Source organism: Emys orbicularis, chromosome 23 (assembly GCF_028017835.1).
Source record: "Emys orbicularis isolate rEmyOrb1 chromosome 23, rEmyOrb1.hap1, whole genome shotgun sequence".
Classification (NCBI taxonomy): Eukaryota; Metazoa; Chordata; order Testudines; family Emydidae; genus Emys; species Emys orbicularis.
The window spans coordinates 11,767,965-11,786,665 of NC_088705.1; the positions used below are offsets into that span (position 1 = coordinate 11,767,965).

Below are 18,701 nucleotides of genomic sequence, written 5' to 3' on the forward strand. Positions count from 1 at the left end.
AATAACTTTATCAAGATCTATCTTAAAATTAGTTAGGCTGTTTGCCCCACTTCTATTAGAAGGCTGCTGCAGAACCTCACTCCTCTGACGGTTGGACATCTTAATTTCCAGCCTAAATTTATTCATGGCCAGTTTAGACCTAGTGGTTTTCAACTCTGAGCACTAAGCATCCATACAAAATCTGTCAGTGCAGCTCTACATTTTACAGTCTTAAGGGAACTCAACCGGCAATTGCAATGCCTGCTGTGGGGAGTGTGAGGCTGTGCCACAAAAACTGGTGAGCAGTTTGCCCCAACACTCGTGAAATAAATGCTTACACTGATTGTTTCACATCTTTCCTCTTCCCCCTCCTGACAGGAAAATACTGTTATACAGGATTAGGAGAGAAATGGGCTATTGCAAGCCAAATTACTGTGATTTCCTCAAAGATGCCATTTTTATGCTGTAAGATCTCAGCGCAGGGATAGGGTTATAGTTTGTCTTGCACCAGAATAGTAAAGGAGATGACTTTTTAATGTGAATGACTGTCACAAGAAAATGTTATATAGGGCACCCACTATGCTAGGAAAGTTACATGTGTGACTTCCTGAGCTACCAAGGATAAATGTGTGCTCTGCATAAGGTGTGGAGTGGGAAGGAAACTTGCTGTTCTGTTTGTGTCATCCGTAAGCAACAAATGAACAGGAACTTGTCCTAAAAAAAGCAATTGAGTCAATCCTAAAGCCTACAGATTATAATTGCTGTTCTTGGCCAACCTAAAGTCCCAGGCATTGCAAAACTAGTGTAAACAATGCAGTAGTATAGTAAGGCATTATTGCCTCACAGGAAGCAGTAGGGTCCAGTGGACAAAACACCGAGTTAGGAAACAGGAATTGCTTCATGGATCTGCCATTAACAGTGGCGTTGGGACATCTGGGCCCTATAGAAGGCAGTTGTGGAGACTAGTTAATATTTCTACAGCACTATGAATGATAAAAATAATATAAATGTTTCCAAATTCCAGTGGGAGCATTTAAAAAAACAAGAAACGGTCCTTTTCAGGGTTCGGGCCCTGGGGACTGCAGGAGGGGGCTTGGGGAAATGACATTGATTAGAAGTTACAAAATGGTAAACAGCTGACAAACAAAACAAGTGAGCAAAATTGTAATTCTTCAAGTCTATCCCTTGGAATGAGGTAAGTTCTTTGCAGTACAGGTATGGGTCTTGGTTCCATGCACAGTGCAGCCTGTAAGCACTTTAATGTCATGTGTGTGATGAGTCCCATGGAGTTCAAGTACTGGAGCCTAAAGTTAAGCGTGTGGGCAGAACCTGCCCGCTCCTACAATTGCATCTGCACAAAGCAGATCCTGCCCCTGGGGCGGACCTTCGGGTCTGCCTGCGGTTCTCCAGCGAGGTCTGTCTGCCGGGCCAGTTGCAGAATTGGGGGCGCACAGAGCCAGGCCCAGGCCGAGTCCCACTGACATGGCTTATGACCCCCAACGCTGCACCCGGGGGCGAGCGCGGGCAGGACCGGGCCCGTCAGCGGGCGCCTTGCACCACGCACGCCCGCCCCCCTGCCCTGGCCCCAATTCACCCCGACTTCTCTCCCGCCCGGGGTTTATAGCGCCCTCCCCGGGGCATTTCCGCGCAGTGGCCAGCAGGGGTCGCTAGCACCATTTTCGGTCGCTCGCCGGGGCTCTCCTCGCGCATGCTCCGGCGGCAGGGGGGTGGGGGGGGCAGAGAGGACCGAGCGGGCCAGCCGGGGTGGCGGAGCAGCAGGGAGGTGAGAGCCCCGGTGCTGCTTCCCATCCCCCTTCCCCCCCCCCCCGCGGTAGCCGGGGTGGAAGCGGGGCTCCGGGCGGGGAGGGGGGAATGCACCGATCCCCGCCCCCGGGCTCTGAGGCTCCCCCCTCCCCGGTGGGGGGGCCGAGGCCTGGACCGGCCCCACGTGGCCGCCGCCGCGCGGCTGTGTCCGAAGGTTCCACGCGTGGAACGCCGAGTGTCAGCCCGCCCCGCGCTCCGAACGTTCGCCGGGAGCCGCTCGCGCAGCCCCCCTCCCCCCTTCCTCCAGCGCGGCGCTGCGGCAGCGCAACCACCGGCAGGGCCCGGGCCAGCGCGGGAATTTCAAATCCCGGGACGGGGGGGCAGCTCGCGCTCCTTGCCAGCGTGCAGCGCCGCGCGCGGGGAATTGTGCAAGGGGGGGGGGGGGGGCTCTGATAAACCTGGTTAATGGGGGGGGGGTAGTGGGTGCCGACCTGTCCTGACTCCCTGCAGAGGGGAGCATGTGGGGGAGAAGCGGCGATCAGGCCCTTGATTCCTGGGAGGGGTTTGCAGGTTGGGAGGGGGCGTGTGTAATTCTCTGGGTGTCTCCCGAAAGGAGTCTGCGGGGTGGCGCTGTCAGGGCTGGATGCGGGATCGTTGTGTCCTTGCTGATCCCAGGATATTAGCGCGACAAAGTGTGTGAGGTGCAGTAAATGACGCTGCCTCGCCCGCCTAGTCCTAAGGGTGTCATGTAGCAATGACTCCGCATGTGGGCAAAGGTGGGAGGGGTTGCACATTGCATTGCACTTGCTTGTTGCATCGTGGAAGCTTGGATTACTCGTGCACTTCTCCACATGTCATCTGAACCGCTTTCTTTTTGCACCATTTTCCTCAAATAATGGTCACTGTGGAGAAAGCATTATGGCCCCGTTCCACCCCAGATATAGCTGCATTTCAGCAGTGGGTGGCATGATTTTTGTGGTGTATGGAACTCGCATAGCCAGGTTAGTAAAATTGAGAACAGATTTTACATGGAAGACACCAAGTAAGCTAAAATGGTGCTGTATTGTCTTGCGGTGCAGGTGTCTTGGAGTATATCACTTTGCATATATAACCTTATACTTGAGGTCTCAAAATACTTTACAAACATGAAAGGGGATGCACCATAAAATGATTATATTATTGAAACCTTCTATTTTTCACCTGTGTTGTTAATAACATCTTACTTTGTTAAAACTGAGAATACTGGAAAAACTGAATCTCCTTTTCACCCTTTATTCCTTGTTTACATTCTGCCTTTTGCTTAGCCTGGGCAATGAAAACGGACTACCCAATCTCACTTGAATTTCTAGTCAGTTTCACTTTGTCTCTTACAGCTGGCACAATATTGCAGTGTTTGAGTTGTCAGCTCTGCCTGGGCCTCTTTAAACAACAAATATTTTTTGGAAATTTTAAAATACAGTTTTGGAAAACTCTTCAAATGCACCCTAAATGTTGGGGCTAAAATCCCGAAGTGTCACTTTAAGCGTTTTGTGACGGTGTTAAAGTCCAGTGATTCCCTCTTACAGCCCTTGCTTGTGTGTGTGTTATCGCACTCAGGGGTTCTCAACCTTTTTTGTTCTGAGGCCCCTCCCCAACGTGATACAAAAACTCCACGGCCTACCTGTGCCATAACTGTTTTTCTGCATATCCAGTAGATTAAAAACCAGGGCCAGCGTTAAGGGGTAGCAAGCAGGGCAATTGCCTAGGGCCCCATGCCACAGGAGGCCCCACGAAGCTAAGTTGCTCAGGCTTTGGCTTCAGCCCCGGGTGGTGGGGCTTGGACTTTGGCTTTCTGTCCTGGGCCCCAGTGAATCTAATGCCAGTCATGCTCTCTGGCGGCCCCACCAAAACCTGCTCGTGGCCCCCCAGGGGCCCCCGGACCCCAGTTGAGAACCACTGATTGTGCTTATTTTAGATAGGGTTGTAGGATCAGGCCATAAAATTATAACAAAAAATATGATTCTAGAAAGCAGAAGTAGATTCTTGAAGTAGTGGGCTGTTTGTTTCTTTAACATCACCTTCCTCCTGAATCTTCCTCTTACGCTTTCAGATGTCGATTTTCACATCTCATGGACTGTTGTAATGGGCTAATGGGTATTTTTAGGACTAAGGACTATTTGTGTCTCTGACCTCTCCTGTAGCGAGGGACCAGAAAGCAGTGTTTCTGGGGAATAGAGCCATGAAATAGTTGGGGGCTTTGATTTTCTAATAGCTTTTGATTATCCTCTGAAAACATATTTAACACTCTGCTGAAAGCTGAGAGAGCAGGGAATTGGGATTTCGGAGTGACCATTTGAATTGATCTCATCTACCAGCAGAGGCCTTGACGTGAAGATGAACGACTGGGAATTCGCAATTGCATCCGAAGTGGATTAGTGGGTAGAATGGAGAAAAGTAAATTAGAGTCTAAAAATTCCAGGTGGTTTTAGTGTAACAGTGGGATTTTAACAGTGGGCTAAGGTAGTTAGATACCCAACTCCCACTTCACTTTCATCTCCTAGAGACCTCTTGCAAAACCGCAGTGTCAGTGATTTAGAAAAGAGAGGACTGGGGAGAACTTGACAGTGTCACTTCCAAAGCTTGTGCTTTGCAATTTTCCTGCCTTTCTCCCAGACTCTGGGTTGGTGAATGTCTTAACGTGGAGTGTTTTCAATTGTTTAGCTCTATAGCAATATGCCGGGAAAGCGCGCTGCAAAGAAGAGCCCGACGCCAGAAGAAGGGTCTCCCGAGAGGAAGAAGATTAAAGGTAACGTGGCTTTTTTTCAGGGTTTTGCACCTTCCTCTGAAACGTTGAGGCTGGCTGGTGTGAGAGACGGAGGACTGGACTAGTTGGACCACAGGTCTGATCCAGTCTGACAATTCTTGGCCTTGTCTACAATGAGGATTTGCCCAGCTTTCAGCCATCGGTGCGTCCACACTGGTGCAACCCCTAGGTAGACAGCTTCAAGCCACAATATGCGCCAGTACAGTTTATCCCCGCTTGGAACCAGGATCACTGCTCCATGGATGTAGATTGTGGCTTTGTCTGTCTGCACTAGAGTTTGAACAGCTGCAGCTGTGTCATTTTGCTGAACACCAATGGCTGCAACTGGGACAAATCCCATTGGGAACAAGGCCAACGTGACTTTTCCTCTCCCTGTTCTGCAGTTTTTCTGGTTCTGATTGCACCCTATCATTCAATGGGTATTCACTGCTGGTCAGCATCAGAAATGGCATCTTCCAGAAGTGTTCAGTACTGTAAATTGCCCTTTTCCCGGAGCTTGACTCCCCGCACCCTGTGGGTTGTCTTCTATTTTGTACTGTGCGTGAGGTTAACAGGGACGGATGGCGAGGGTGCAGTTTGCACTTTGCAATTCTGCTTTACGTCAGGAGACTTTTAATTTTTTTTTTTTAAGGTCCCATTTTCAATTCATGCTTGGGAGGTTTCTGTGGATGAGAAGCGTCATCTGGCTGTGCCTTGGGACGCTGCGATTAGAGGTTCTCTTGCTTTCTAGTTGGTTAGTTCAGTTTGTGTGGAGGACACTGAGGACCACAGAGAACGCTGGGTGATGCTGCCCCAAAGCGACAGATTTCTTTACTCTTCACTCTAACTACGTGTGAACAGCTTTTATTTTTTTATTGTACTCAGGCATGCGATAGACTAAATTACAATCTAAAGTAAAGCTAATTTCACTCCCCACGCAGCCTTACTCTTCAACGTCAAGTATTCTCTGTCAACACCTCCTTCACACGCCAAGAAATGATAGAGGCTTAACATTGCTAGGGTTTTTTTTTTGACTCTCGCTTTAATAGTAGATGTAAGCAGGGGGTAGAGTTGTGAAAAATGTTGATGTAGGATAAAGCTGTTGCCAGCCCGAAAAGGTTGAGAAACCCTGGACTAAATAATAAAGAGGCCAAACACATCTAGAGCATCTGCCCTCAAGGATCTGAAAGCAGTTTGCTCTGAATCCTTCCACCCTTCTTTGAGGAGGGGGAGTTGTATTCCCATTGTCCGGATGGTGGCTCTGAAGCAAGGCAGGACGTGGGCTGACTTGCCCGAGGTCTTTCAGCGAGTCAGATGCAGGAGAACCACAGGAGTCCAGACTTGCTGCTGCTTAAATATGAACCCACCCGTGGGGTTCGTGCGAGGGGTTGGGCTCGCCTTCCCCATGCGCAGCTCTGCGTCTGACCTGCTGCAGTGCCTGGGAATTGTAGGTGGAGCCCCACGGAGGGCGGATTGGGACTGTCGGTCTCATCAGCTCAGCGCAGGTTGCAATGGAAAGGCCAGCGCGATAGCTGTGTGCTGCCGAGCCAGCCCCTGGTTCCGGGAGCTTTGGGAAAGACGTCTTGACTGCCGTGATATTGCATGAGTGTGAATCTGGCATCTCGCTTATCAAGAGTTTTCCCCCCTCTGTCTCCTGTGCTCCAGTCTACCATTCATCACACCGGACGGAGCCTGGACTGGTGCTGACACTGGGTCAGGGGGATGTCGGGCAGCTGGGCCTGGGAGAGGATGTGGTGGAAAGGAAGAGGCCGGCCCTGGTGCAGCTGCCCGAGAAGATCGTCCAGGCAGAAGCAGGGGGGATGCACACCGTCTGCCTTAGCGAGACGGGCAAAGTGAGTACGCGAGTCTGATCGCCGGACATGAAATCGAATGGGGGGAGGGGGCGCTTATTTGGGTGACTCGTTGAGCAAATTGACTCCGATGTTGGACTGTAAGCGCCGTCTTAATGACTCTTGTTATGCAGAGGCAGCTGGCCGTGGGTCAAAACCCTTCGGAACCTCCCCCCAAACAGGTTCCTTGCTCCAGAGCCTCTCTGATTAAAGAGCCAGCACGTTACCGTGATCTCACTCTGCAGCCTTCTGACCTCCCATAGCTTCTGGTCAGAGCCTGGATGCTTAGAGTGTTGGGCGGGGGCTGCCCTGGGGTCGCTCGCTCTGAGCCGCAGATTGCGGCGTGCAGCGAAGGAACTGTGAGTTGGTAAAATTCCTGGGTTCGACATGAGCCATGCAGGGGGAACCTGTCGCTGTACAGCTCCAGCTGTGAACGTCGTATTGTATCTGGCCCGGCGGTAAGCAGCGCCACGGGACAGCTCTGTGATAGCACGGTACTGCTTCGTCATGGTTCCATTGCCGCCTTCCTTGTGACTGACCAAATCTCATGAATTCTCGCAAGGCAGAAAAGTGGGCTGGGTGGGGCTCTCTTCCCCCTCGTTTGGCACACGTGCCATGAAGGCAGTGATTAGACTTCTCTGCTGACTAGCTCCTCCGTGTAACTTCTGCCGTGGGTCGATGGCAAACGGGTCTGCTCTGTGTCAGAGCGCGAGGCGGCTCCGTTACCGAAGCCTGGGGTTCAGAGAGCATCAAGGGGGAGTTGTCTGAGTGCTCCCCAGGCAGATCCTCTTGTGTGACATCTTGGAAAGCACACGGCCTTTTCTGCCCTGCAGGGACATTAAAGGTCTCCTAATACCTTCCAGGAGAGGCAAGCGCCCCCTTCCTCACCAGTACGCTGCGGCGTGTCGGCTTCCCTGCCCCCAGCAGTGACTGTTTCCTTGGCCTTGTAAGCCTCTAACTTTTAACGGGCACCCTCCATCTGCGGCTTCTGAGAATAACGCAGCCGTCCCCCTTGCCAGCTGCGTTACGCGCGTGGTCATTAGAGCCAGGCGGGTTCTCTCGCACCAGCTTTGTCGTCCTTGTGCTGGGCCCCTTTCCCACCGTGCGATGTTTCCATTTCCAGATCTACTCCTTTGGCTGCAACGACGAAGGCGCCCTGGGACGCGATACCTCCGAGGAGGGCTCGGAGACCACCCCGGGGCTGGTGGAGCTGCGGGAGAAGGTGGTGCAGTTGGCTGCCGGCGATAGTCACACAGCAGCGCTGACAGAGGACGGCAGGGTCTTCCTCTGGGGCTCTTTCCGGGTACGCGGGCTGCGCTGGCTCGGGGAGCTCTGCTGCGTCTTCCCGGGCTTTGCCACTCAACGTCTCTCTCTCCGTCCAGGATAACAATGGAGTCATCGGTTTGCTGGAGCCCATGAAGAAGAGTGCCCTTCCGGTGCCACTGCCGCTAGAGGTGCCTGTCCTTAAAATAGTCTCAGGTGAGTGAGGGCTCAGTGCACAGGTGACTCAGGCTCACGGACAAGCCACTAACCCTGCTCCGGCCGCTGGGACAGAATCAGGCCCAGAATAAACCGGATTAGTTGATCTTTTTCTACCAGCTGTAGAAGGGTGTTCCCTCCCCTCCACCAGCCCAGCGCTTGCCTCCTGTCTCACCCCCCCAACTGGCCGTTAATAATAATAGTTCTCGGTGCAGTCTCTCTGCAAGTACTTTGCAAATGTGAACTAATGAATCCTTGCGGAGTAGGAGTATTATCCCTCTTGTGGGTGGGGAAAACGAGGCAGGGCAGGTAAGGGACTTTTCCATGGCGTCGTTGGGGAGTCATCAGTGACTCTAGTCTTAATGTTTCCGGTGCCACTGTTTTGGGGGTGGTTAGAGCTCCGCTGATGTCAGTGTTTGTGTTGGTATCAGGTGGGAGAGGTGGCTTAGTGCCCATGGTTGGTAATGTAGCAAATAACACAGGGAGTTAGCGTTAGACGCCAATAGAAACTCCCAGAGATTGTGCAGGGCGTAAAACTCCTGGGGCTCTTACCAAGTAAACGCTTTAGCGTGAGACTTTACGTGCCAGGTTTGTTCTCTGGCAGTCTCCCAGCGTTACTCAGCCGTGCTGCTGACCCAGGGCAGGGGTACCAGCGGCGGGCACACCGCAAGGGGATCGGCGTCCCAAGGCTGGTGCTAGCCCTCTCTCCGTCCCCACAGGGAACGATCACTTGGTGCTGCTGACCGTGGACGGGGACCTGTACACGTGTGGCTGTGGCGAGCAGGGCCAGCTGGGAAGGGTGCCGGAGCTCTTTGCCAACCGGGGAGGAAGGAAAGGTTTACGTGAGTCGCGCTTGACGCCGCGAGGGGGGATACGTGCTGGTGGGGCCCCTTGAGCCGGTGCTGGCTAAGGCACTACGGGCTGGGGGTGGGGTTATAGACACTGATGGCCTCCCCGAGCCAGACTGGGACATGGGCTCGCTGAGCAGGGAGGCGCAGAAGCTGTCTGGGCTGCAGTCTCCAGGGTCCTTTCACCTGGCACGTGAACGTGCTGCGCAGCTTGATTTTAAAACAGACAGTGCTGATGGGAGCTGCACCCCCACCACGTCACAGGTGGGCGCGCTCGGTCCCGCGCCGGGGAGATGAGCTGGTTGGACAGCAGCCCTGTCCTGCCGGGGGCTGGCCGAGTGACTCTTTGCCAGCGGTGGCAATGAAACAGGCTAGATCAAAGGCCGGGGGTGGGTTTGCAGCGCTGCCGGAAGGCGGGCCGCGTGGGCAAGTCTCCCTCATACAAGCTGACGCCTCTGACAGCGAGGAGAGGGTATGGGGCAGCCCCTCGCTGGCTCTGCGAGGGCTACCAAGTTTCTTTTTAGACAAGCGGCTTGAGTTGCTTAGTCTCCGGGTCCCTGGTGTAGGGCAGGGGAGGGCTGGGTGCTGCTTCCGCCCCACAGAGCGCCAGGAGAATGAGGCCCCAAGAGGGGGCACTGGCCAGCTCGGAGTGACGCTGTGCTTGACTGAGCAAAGCACTTGAAAGGCCAGCCAGGGTTGTCCCCCCGCCCCCAGATGTGCCTGTGGGGAGGGCACCTCTCCCTGCCTCTCCTTGCTGCAGCCTGATCTCTCGTCTCCCGTGTAGAACGACTGCTCGTGCCTCAGCGCGTCCCTCTCAAGGGGAGAGGTGGCAAGGGCCGGGTGCGCTTCCAGGATGCCTTCTGCGGAGCGTACTTCACCTTCGCCGTCACCCAGGAGGGCTACGTCTACGGCTTCGGCCTCTCGAACTACCACCAGCTGGGTGAGGAGTTGTCTGTGCTCCCGCGCTAGGCGCTGTACGTGCGCACAGTGAGACAGTCTCCAGGCAGACGCCTTGGCGGAGGGGAGAAAGGGTGTGCTAGCCCCGTCTCACCGAGGGGGAAGTGGGAGTGCAGGGAGACGAAGCGACTTGCCCAAGGTCACGCGTGGGAAGTGTGGAGCAGAGCAGGGGAAAGAATCCAGGTCTCCTAAGCCCCATCCAGCGCCTTGACCACGGACCAGCCTTCCTCTCGGCCCCTTGCGCCAGCTGGGCGAGGGTTCAAGCATTGAGTCGAGCGTAATTGGCTAATGAAGGAAAACTCCAAACTAACTAGCTGGGTGCGCCCGGTGCTCTGGCTTTGTTGAACGCTTTCTAAAAGTGGCCGGGCTGCTGGGATCTTTAATAGCTCCCCTGTGGGCTGTGTCCCTGCCCCTGACGGCGCAGAGGGGCCGGGCGGTCTTTCGCCTTGCAGGGACCTGTGCGCTGAGAAAGTGCTGAATTTTCTGGCCGTTCCACAGCTCCCATTGAATTCAGTGCGAGACGGTGTCTGTGGGCGGGTCCTCCCGTGGAGTCGGTAGGTCCTGTGCCCTGCTACACGCTCTGTCCCGTCTGGGCGTGGTCGGTCCTGGCGGCAGAAGAAAGGTGCCGTTAAGGCAAGGGGCCTGCTTGCATCCTGCTCCCTGACGTGCTAGGAAGCCGGGCTCCGTGGCACTGTCAGGGTAGATGAGAAGGCTCCTAAGCAGTAGTTGGGTTGTTGCCTCCGGCGCTGCCTGGATGCTCTCAGCCCGTTGGTTTTAGCAGCAGGTTTGTATGGCACAGGTCTGTGCGTTTAATAACGGCTGCAAGTTACAGAACAGGTGGGACGTTCTTGGATTGTCTCTGCATGGTCCCCATCCAGGCTAAGCAGCGTCGATTAAGTCTCGTGACGTAGTGCGTTCATTCTCCTGCAGCGGGCTTGGGGGTAACCTGCAGGCTGGGGTGGGGGGAGGGGAGGGTCTGCTCACCTGTCTCTGACTTCCTTGGCTTTCGTTGTCCCCCCTGCAGGGACGCAGGACACCGAGCCCTGCTTCGCTCCCCAGAACCTGACGTCGTTCAAGAATTCCACCAAGTCCTGGGTGGGGTTTTCGGGCGGGCAGCACCACACGGTGTGCCTGGACTCGGAGGGTGAGTGGGGCAGCTGCTTGTGAACCAAACGGAGAAGAGGGGCAGGGGTCTGCAGTCTTTTGGTTTTGGGCCGCTGTCGCCCAGTGCCAGGGCACTGGGATTGGGGTGATGGTTGAGCCCCAGATCCTTGGCATTCTTGAGGTCACGGGCAGCTCTCTGCCCTGAGCTGGCACGTGGGTTGTGGTTGCCGTTGGGGACGTTCAGTACAGTCCATGGGTGGGAATGTGAAGGGGACTTTTCGGTCCCTTGCCTAGCAGAGTCATGGGAATCACACCTGGCTTTTCACCCGCAGATCTCACGTGCTTTACAAAGGAGGTCAGTGTCCTTATCCCCATTGTACAGGTGGGGAAACTGAGGCCCAGAGGGGGAGTGACTTGCCCAGGGCACCCAGCAGGCAGGGGCAGAGGGTCTCCAGAGTGCCAGTCCAGTGCACTATCCACTAGACCACGCTACCTCTCTGGTAAATGAGAGGACGCCATGCCGCAGCCCCAACGTTGTCTCCATTAAATACAGAATCACAAAAGGCTCCTGGATGCTGCTAATAACCAGAAAGCCAAGGATGCAGCTCGTCTCTCCCTAGCTGGCAGTGGGGGTGGGACGGGGCTGAGCAAATACCGGAATCAGGAGCAACTTCTTGGCTTTGGCCCCTGGCATCTAAGTGGGTGTTGGTCTCCATCATGTGTACTCCCATCCTGGCTCAGTTTGCACGCTCCTGGCCTGGAGCGGTCTGCAGGCTGCCGGGTTCCACACGGGGCAATACGGGGAAGGAATAATGCCTGAGATTAGCCAGATGTGACTGGCAGGGGGCCGAATGTACGTGGGGTGACTGAGGTAGGTACCCGAGTGATGTAAATTCTATGCATCCGGGGCGGTCTCTGCTCCCAAGGAGTAATGCGTCTCTTGCGTGTCCCACCTGTGCCAGGGAAAGCCTACAGCCTGGGCAGGGCAGAGTACGGCCGGTTAGGGCTTGGAGAAGGGGCGGAAGAGAAGAGCATGCCCACCCCCATCCCGGAGCTGCCAAGCGTCTCCTCCATCGCCTGCGGGGCGTCTGTTGGCTATGCTGTTACCCAGGAAGGTAAGTGGAGAGGGCCGGGGGGAATGGCTCTGTGAGTAATGGGCGACTATGGGGCCTGGTCAGTTAGTGCCTCCGTTCGGATGCCAGGAATGCAGCTAATACCTGTCCCTACCTGGCTGTGACAGCCCCCAGACTAAAATCCTCTAGCCAGGGAAGCTATGGGCTTTCCCACCCGCCCGCTGTGCCCCAGCCTTGATCTGCAGAGACCCCAGGAGAAGAGCGGGGGGGAGATCCACACAATCCTGACCCATCGTGCTGAGGGTGGACAAGGCAGATCTTTGCAGGATAGACACCAGTACGCGGGGAGCCGAGGCTGAGACAGTCGAATTGCTACGTACCCCCTGCTCCCCAGCCGTCAGCCAACGAGGTTAATAACAACCCTGTCGCTGCCTGACCTGGATTAGAACCACCGACCTAGAGGGGAAAGGCTCCATATCTGTTACTAATCCAGTCCCCCTGCAGAACATGCCCTGGTGGTGGGTGGCAATCTCCAGAGGGCGGGCACCTTGGCACCGCATGCTGTTTGCACGCGGGTCGAGCTAGGCAAACGCTGCAAAAATCTCTTTCTCCGAAGGGGCTGTTTATAAAGGGTCAGTGGGGGAACTGGACATGCGCACTGGGTGTTGGAAGTGGCTCTAAGCCGCCTATTGGATCCCCCAACAATTGATTAACGACGTACAGTATTAAACCACCTCTGGTTCACTTATTTACCCTGTATAAATGGAGCTTTCCTGTGAAGAAAAGCCAGTATTAATCTGGAGTCTCGGCCTCGCCGTTCCCTGGAGCTTCCGCAGGGCTGTCCTAGCAACACGAGTGCTCATAGGAAGCTAACACTCTGCCCGCCCAAGTGCTGGGTTTGAAAACCACTTCCCCTCCTTGCCCCAGGGACCCGCTCGGGTCTGTCTGTGCTACGGGCACGCAGCACGGCCTCCAGCGTCGGGTGGGCCATCAGCGTCTGCCCCTGTCTGCTTTCAGGGCGAGCGTTTGCTTGGGGCATGGGCACCAACTACCAGCTGGGCACAGGGGAAGAGGAGGACGTCTGGAGCCCCGTGGAGATGACTGGCAAGCAGCTGGAGAATCGCGTCGTCCTGTCTGTGTCCAGTGGGGGGCAGCACACCGTCTTGCTGGTCAGAGACAAGGAGCAGAGTTGATGACGCAGCATGGTGCAGCAGTAACGCAGGGGACGCCCCCCGAGTGGCTCAGGGGTGGGGCTTGGGAGACTGGTTGTTTCCTGAGACCTTCTGATTTATCTGCAGAGTTATGGGGGGAATCCCCCCCCCCCTCCTCCCCCCCCCAGCTGACACTAGCTGCCTCTTACTGGAATCCCAGGGGCAGAGTCTGCATGGCTGGAGTGTGGCTTTTCAGAGACACCTTTCCCCTCTGGAAGCGTGCGGCTTTGCTGGCGTATTCAGGGCTCACTGCCTCCTCTTCCTCTTCCTCCTCCCCGCTTGGTCGCCCCCAAAGCTGATTTTCCAGCGTGATGGCAAAGTGGGTTCCCCACCGTTTTAAACGATTCCAGGCCCAGCCACGCTGGCATTCCCCTTGATATGCAACAGGACTTGGGTGTCTCAAACTTTTTAAGGCCACAGCACCCGAAAGCCAAATCCCCCAGCCCTCTGTCTTCCCCTCGTCCCATTTCCTTAGAGCTCTCCCACGGGCCTCATGTGATTGGAGTCACTTTTATGTATCTGTTGGCCAAGTCTCTTTTTATTGTAGATATCTGAGGCTGGCCCTCCCTCTCCCAGCTCCTCCCCTCCGCTTCTTGCGTGAATTGCTAGCCGGTGTGATCTCAGTGCAGCGTAAGGTCCGGAGACAGAGGATCTAATCTGGGGAGGGTGTAGGGCAGACAGAGGTGGAAGGAAGCGTTCTGGTCTCTCCTGGGAGGTTTTCTAAGGTCACCTGAGCTGTGACTCAGGTCAGACTCCTCAACCGGGAGTCTCTGAAGTCAGTCTCCGAACTCCTTGTTTAAGTTCCTAAGTAGCCGGCCTTGTTTAGAGCTGCAAAGATGCTGAGCGATCTTGAGTTCCCTCGGGAGCTGGGAACGCTCAAGACCTTTGCCAATCAGGCCACTTTCGAAGAGTAACCCCAGACTCTCTCATTTGAATACGTTGGCCTTAGACTAAACCCTGCAGGTGGGTGAAATTTTGAGCAAATCATTTGTCTAGTCAAATCATTCCATTTCCCTATCGGATGCAGACAAGAGCTAGGAAGAGGCGTATTTTCACATCGCTTAACTCCTTCTTATGTCCCCCTGCTTTTAGAATTGCAGCCAGCCAGTCTTCACTCCCTGTATCCATCCCTGGAGACTTGCAGCAAGAGAACACTTTTGTTGATGGCTTTTTGTTTGTACTCTTCCGTGTCTCCCCCACCCTCCCCGGTTAGGTTTTAATTTGCTACATAGGCCTTGAAGAGGAGGAAGAGAATCCAATTCCAACTATGCATTAGATCACTCAAAGTAACCAGCCTGATTTAGTACCCTGGATGATTGTGTGTGTGTCTAATTAGCCAGGCCACCCACACCGCTCCCACTCTGTCTTCTCCTGCCGCTGCATTCCAAACACCTTGAATAAGAACCGCGGTTCTGCAAAGGACTGTTTTATATGTTAAGTTATAGCAATATCAGGGAGGGAACAGGGAAATTGTACAGTGGCTCATATAATAGTTTTGATTTTTTTTTTTTTTAAGAAAAAAGAATTTAAAAATATTTTGCGGGGTGAGTGGGGAAGAGAGGCAGGAAACTAAACTTTTAACATTTGGAATAAATCGAGTTTTGATAACCCCTCGTGTGGCTCGTCACTGAAGAGGAGAGAGGTCTTTGGGCCCTGTGAAATGCTGTGGGACTAACTCAGAGCAGTTGGCTTTGTTTTACTACTATGGGCAGCTGCTTTTCACAAACAAATTTGAAAATTGTAGCACAGTATAATACATCTAACAATATTGTCTCTTCTTTAGGGGGCCCATCAGGGCGCTGTCTGGGTACCAGGGCTCCTCTGACTCGGCCGTGTAATTTGTACTCATGCAGCTGAGCCCCAGACCCGGTTCCAGTTCCTTCAGCCACAAACCGAGCCTTCTGCAGCGCCTTTCGTCTTTCCTAGCTGGCCTGAACGAAATGTTCCTATCCAAACTAAGGCCCCGCCCCTGGGTTGTGCGCTAGAGGTGAGGGTGGGGATTGGGAGGCGGGACTCCTGGTATAGCAGAAAGGTCGTTGTGGGCCCTGTGTGTTTTGAGGTTGATTGTGTATTGCAGTAATGTCTAGGAGCCTCAGTGAAACCTTTGTTTCGGTTTTCACCAAGAAGATTGGTGGCGATCGGATGTTTAACATAGTGAATGCCAGTGAAAATGAGGTAGGATCAGAATCTAAAATAGGGAAAGAACAAGTCAAAAATTACTTAGACAAGTTAGATGTCTTCAAATCACCAGGGCCTGATGAAATGCATCCTAGAATACTCAAGGAGCTGCCTGAGGAGGTATCTGAGCCATTAGCGATTATCTTTGAAAAGTCATGGAAGATGGGAAAGATTCCAGAAGACTGGAAAAGGGCAAATATGGTGCCCATCTATAAAAAGGGAAATGAGGACAACCCAGGAAATTACAGACCAGTCAGCTTAACTTCCGGAAAGATAATGGAGCAAATAAGCAACCAATTTGCAAATACCTAGAAAATAATAAGGTGATAAATAACAGCATGGATTTGTCAAGAACAAATCGTGTCAAACCAACCTGATAGCTTTCTTTGACAGGGTAACAAGCCTTGTGGATAGGGGGGAAGCGGTAGACGTGGTGTATCTTGACTTTAGTAAGGCTTTTGATACGGTCTCGTGTGACCTCAAACACAAACTAGGGAAATACAACCTAGATGGAACTACTATAAGGTAGGTGCAGAACTGGTTGGAAAATCATTCCCAGAGAGTAGTTATCAGTGGTTCACAGTCATGCTGGAAGGACATAACGAGTGGGGTCCCACAGGGATCGGTTCTGGGTCCAGTTCTGTTCAATATCTTCATCAGTGATTTAGATAATGGCTTAGAGCGTACACTTATAAAGTTTGCGGCCGATACCAAGCTGGGAGGAGTTGCAAGTGCTTTGGAGGATAGGATTAACATTCAAAATGATCTGGACAAACTGGAGAAATAGTCTGAAGTAAATAGGATGAAATTCAATAAGGACAAATGCAAAGTACTCCATTTAGGAAGGAACAATCAGTTGCACACATACAAAATGGGAAATGACTGCCTAGGAAGGAGTACTGCGGAAAGGGATCTGGGGGTCATAGTGGATCACAAGCTAAATATGAGTCAACAGTGTAACGCTGTTGCAAAAAAAGCAAACATCATTCTGGGATGTATTAGCAGGAGTGACATGAGAAGTAATTCTTCCGCTCTACTCCAAGCTGATTAGGCCTCAACTCCAGTTCTGGGCGCCACATTTCAGGAAGGATGTGGACAGATTGGAGGAAGTCCAGAGAAGAGCAACAAAAATGATTAAAGGTCTAGAAAACATGACCTATGAGGGAAGATTGAAAAAATTGGGTTTGTTTAGTCTGGAGAAGAGAAGACTGAGAGGGGACATGATCACAGTTTTCAAGTACATAAAGATTGTTACAAGGAGGAGGGAGAAAAATTGTTCTTAACATCTGAGGATAGGACAAGAAGCAATGGGCTTAAATTGCAGCAAGGGTGGTTTAGGTTGGACATAAGAAAAAACTTCCTAACTGTCAGGGTGGTTAAACACTGGAATAAATTGCCTAGGGAGGTTGTGGAATCTCCATCATTGGAGATTTTTTTTTAAGAGCAGGTTAGACAAACATCTGTCAGGGATGGTCTAGATAATACTTAGTCCTGCCTTGAGTGCAGGGGACTGGACTAGACCTCTCGAGGTCCCTTCCAGTCCTATGATTCTATGATGGATCGGGACTTCATTGCGCTCGGCGCTGTACAGACCCTTGGAGTTTGCAGTCTGGGTCTGACAGTGTTAGCACCTAGTCGGATAATGCTCGCTGCCCTGCGCTTTAACCCAATAGATGCCACTTCCTCCCCAACCCACGAGCTTTTCCAGCGCTCGTGAGCGAGGGCACCCAGTCCTGCCTTGACGGGCGCTTCGCTTTCAATCTGACCCACGGCTGATTCGAATGCTGGTGCCGCAGGCCCCGCCCATCAATGGGCTTAAGAAATGCACTTCTCGCTGCAGGGCAGGTGGGAAGCGGGGGAGTCATTTCTTTTTAAACAGGTGTCAAAAAAATACCTAGCCACTTACAGGGGTGAACCCTCCCCTTCTCCCCCCTTGGCCGTGGTGTCTTTCTGCCTTCAAGTGATGGATTAATGATGCTTCCTAATGCCCCCGGGGTGCCTGGTCTCTGTACACGTTTCTGGGGCTGCTTCTCTGAAAGGGTGAACGTGCTGGTGGAAGGAAAAACGTATTTGTAATACCCCTCCCGCCCCCCGCCAACTCTCCATGCTCAACCCCAGCTCGTGAACCAGAGACTAGACTGCCTGGTGTCTCAAGCCAGCTGCGCCGCGGCCCCCAGGATGAGCTGCCTACCAGGTGTGTGGCTGCTGGGCTGGGGCGGCCGTGATCTCTGCTCCCCGAATCACCGTTCTATAAGCTCCAGTCGGCCTCCTTCAGTCACCCCCACCCCAAACTTCTCGGCTAGCTCCCCCCGGCCCCTCCAGATCCATTTCCTCCCTCTTGTTTTTAAAACCCTCCTGAAACTTGCACCAGCCCACCCCCTTGGCCACGTCCCTCTCTGATCACCGAGCACGAGCCTCCTTTCTCTGCTAGATGCAAGAGCCTTCCCCTCTGCAGCTCTGCCATCTGGGACAGCCTTCCTCTGCCTCCGGGCCTTGCTGTCTGCGGTGGCCAGGGCTCTCCTTTGTGTTTCAAACCACGAGGGCTAGAAGCTTAATTCCCCTGGAGCACAGATTAACGGGATGTGGGGGTAAGGGGGGGTGTGCGTTCCCTAGCTGAGGAATTGTGGCCTACACGGGGCCTTGTCTGTCTTAGGCTGTGGATCCGACTGGTTGCTAAGGCCGAGGCCCTGTTAGCTCCTTTCCATTCTCCAGCCCTCAGCTCTGCTTCCAAAATAGGGGGAGCTTAGGAAAGCCCAGAGCTTCGACCAAAAGGCTGGGGGCGGGCGTGAGCCTCCCGGACCCTATTCCTGGCCCAGGTTCTGTGGCTTTGGCTTGTCTGTTTAACCTGGGCATAAGTGGGGCTAGGGCCAACCTCCCGGGGGTGGCTGGGGGTTAGAAGGTTCACCAATGACTTCGCTCTGCCTGGATGGAGTTAGTGGCGAAGGATCGAGCCCCTCCGCCCTCGGGGTTTATGGGAACTGCGGTTCCCTCTTGATCGGTGAATGTGTGAGGCACTTTCACGCCTCTGCTCCAGGGCTCCGCTGTTCGCTTTGTGGAGTGTGAGGCCAGAAGGGACCACTGTGATCGGCAGTTACCTGCCCTCTTCATCATCCCCCGCTCCCCCCACTGGCCTGTCCGCTGCAGACTGGATCCGTGATGATTTTAATTTTAATTCCAGGTCGTTGATAAAGATGGTAAGTAGCCGTATGGCCAAGCCCCGAGCCCGGCGGGGCCCCACAGGAAGCAAACCCGCTAGAAGACAATTCCCCGGTTCCATTTTGAGGCCTATCATTCAGCCAGTTCATGCCTGCCATGTTAATGTATTGTCCCTCCCCTGGCAGCCTGGCGAGGCTTGGCTTGTCTCTCCAGGCTGGGCTGGGTGCTTTCCAAGGAGGGCAGGGCCCCAGGCTGAGGGAGCTGCGGGGCGAATCTCCCCGTGGCCGAAAGCCAAGCTGTGCGGCTGATGTGATTTGCTT

At 53.7% G+C, this 18,701-nt stretch overlaps 1 protein-coding gene across 1 annotated transcript; it reads left to right on the forward strand.

Moving 5' to 3' along the window:
• The first annotated feature begins 1,726 nt into the window (after positions 1 to 1,726).
• Positions 1,727 to 13,092, forward strand: RCC1 (regulator of chromosome condensation 1). The gene is made up of 10 exons (XM_065421755.1): positions 1,727 to 1,762; positions 4,444 to 4,528; positions 6,191 to 6,378; positions 7,499 to 7,678; positions 7,758 to 7,854; positions 8,574 to 8,696; positions 9,487 to 9,642; positions 10,684 to 10,803; positions 11,726 to 11,878; positions 12,854 to 13,092. Exons 2-10 carry the CDS (start codon positions 4,456 to 4,458, stop codon positions 13,027 to 13,029), a joined length of 1,266 nt encoding a protein of 421 aa, XP_065277827.1. The 5' UTR covers positions 1,727 to 1,762; positions 4,444 to 4,455; the 3' UTR covers positions 13,030 to 13,092.
• The last annotated feature ends 5,609 nt before the right edge of the window (positions 13,093 to 18,701 follow it).

Excerpts from the sequence above, each read along its gene's own strand:
- RCC1 (XM_065421755.1), top strand. The coding sequence starts at position 4,456 with ATGCCGGGAAAGCGCGCTGCAAAGAAGAGCCCGACGCCAGAAGAAGGG. Across the intron at positions 4,529-6,190 it reads CGAGAGGAAGAAGATTAAAG|TCTACCATTCATCACACCGG; the intron begins GTAACGTGGCTT and ends CCTGTGCTCCAG. Across the intron at positions 8,697-9,486 it reads GGGAGGAAGGAAAGGTTTAC|AACGACTGCTCGTGCCTCAG; the intron begins GTGAGTCGCGCT and ends TCTCCCGTGTAG.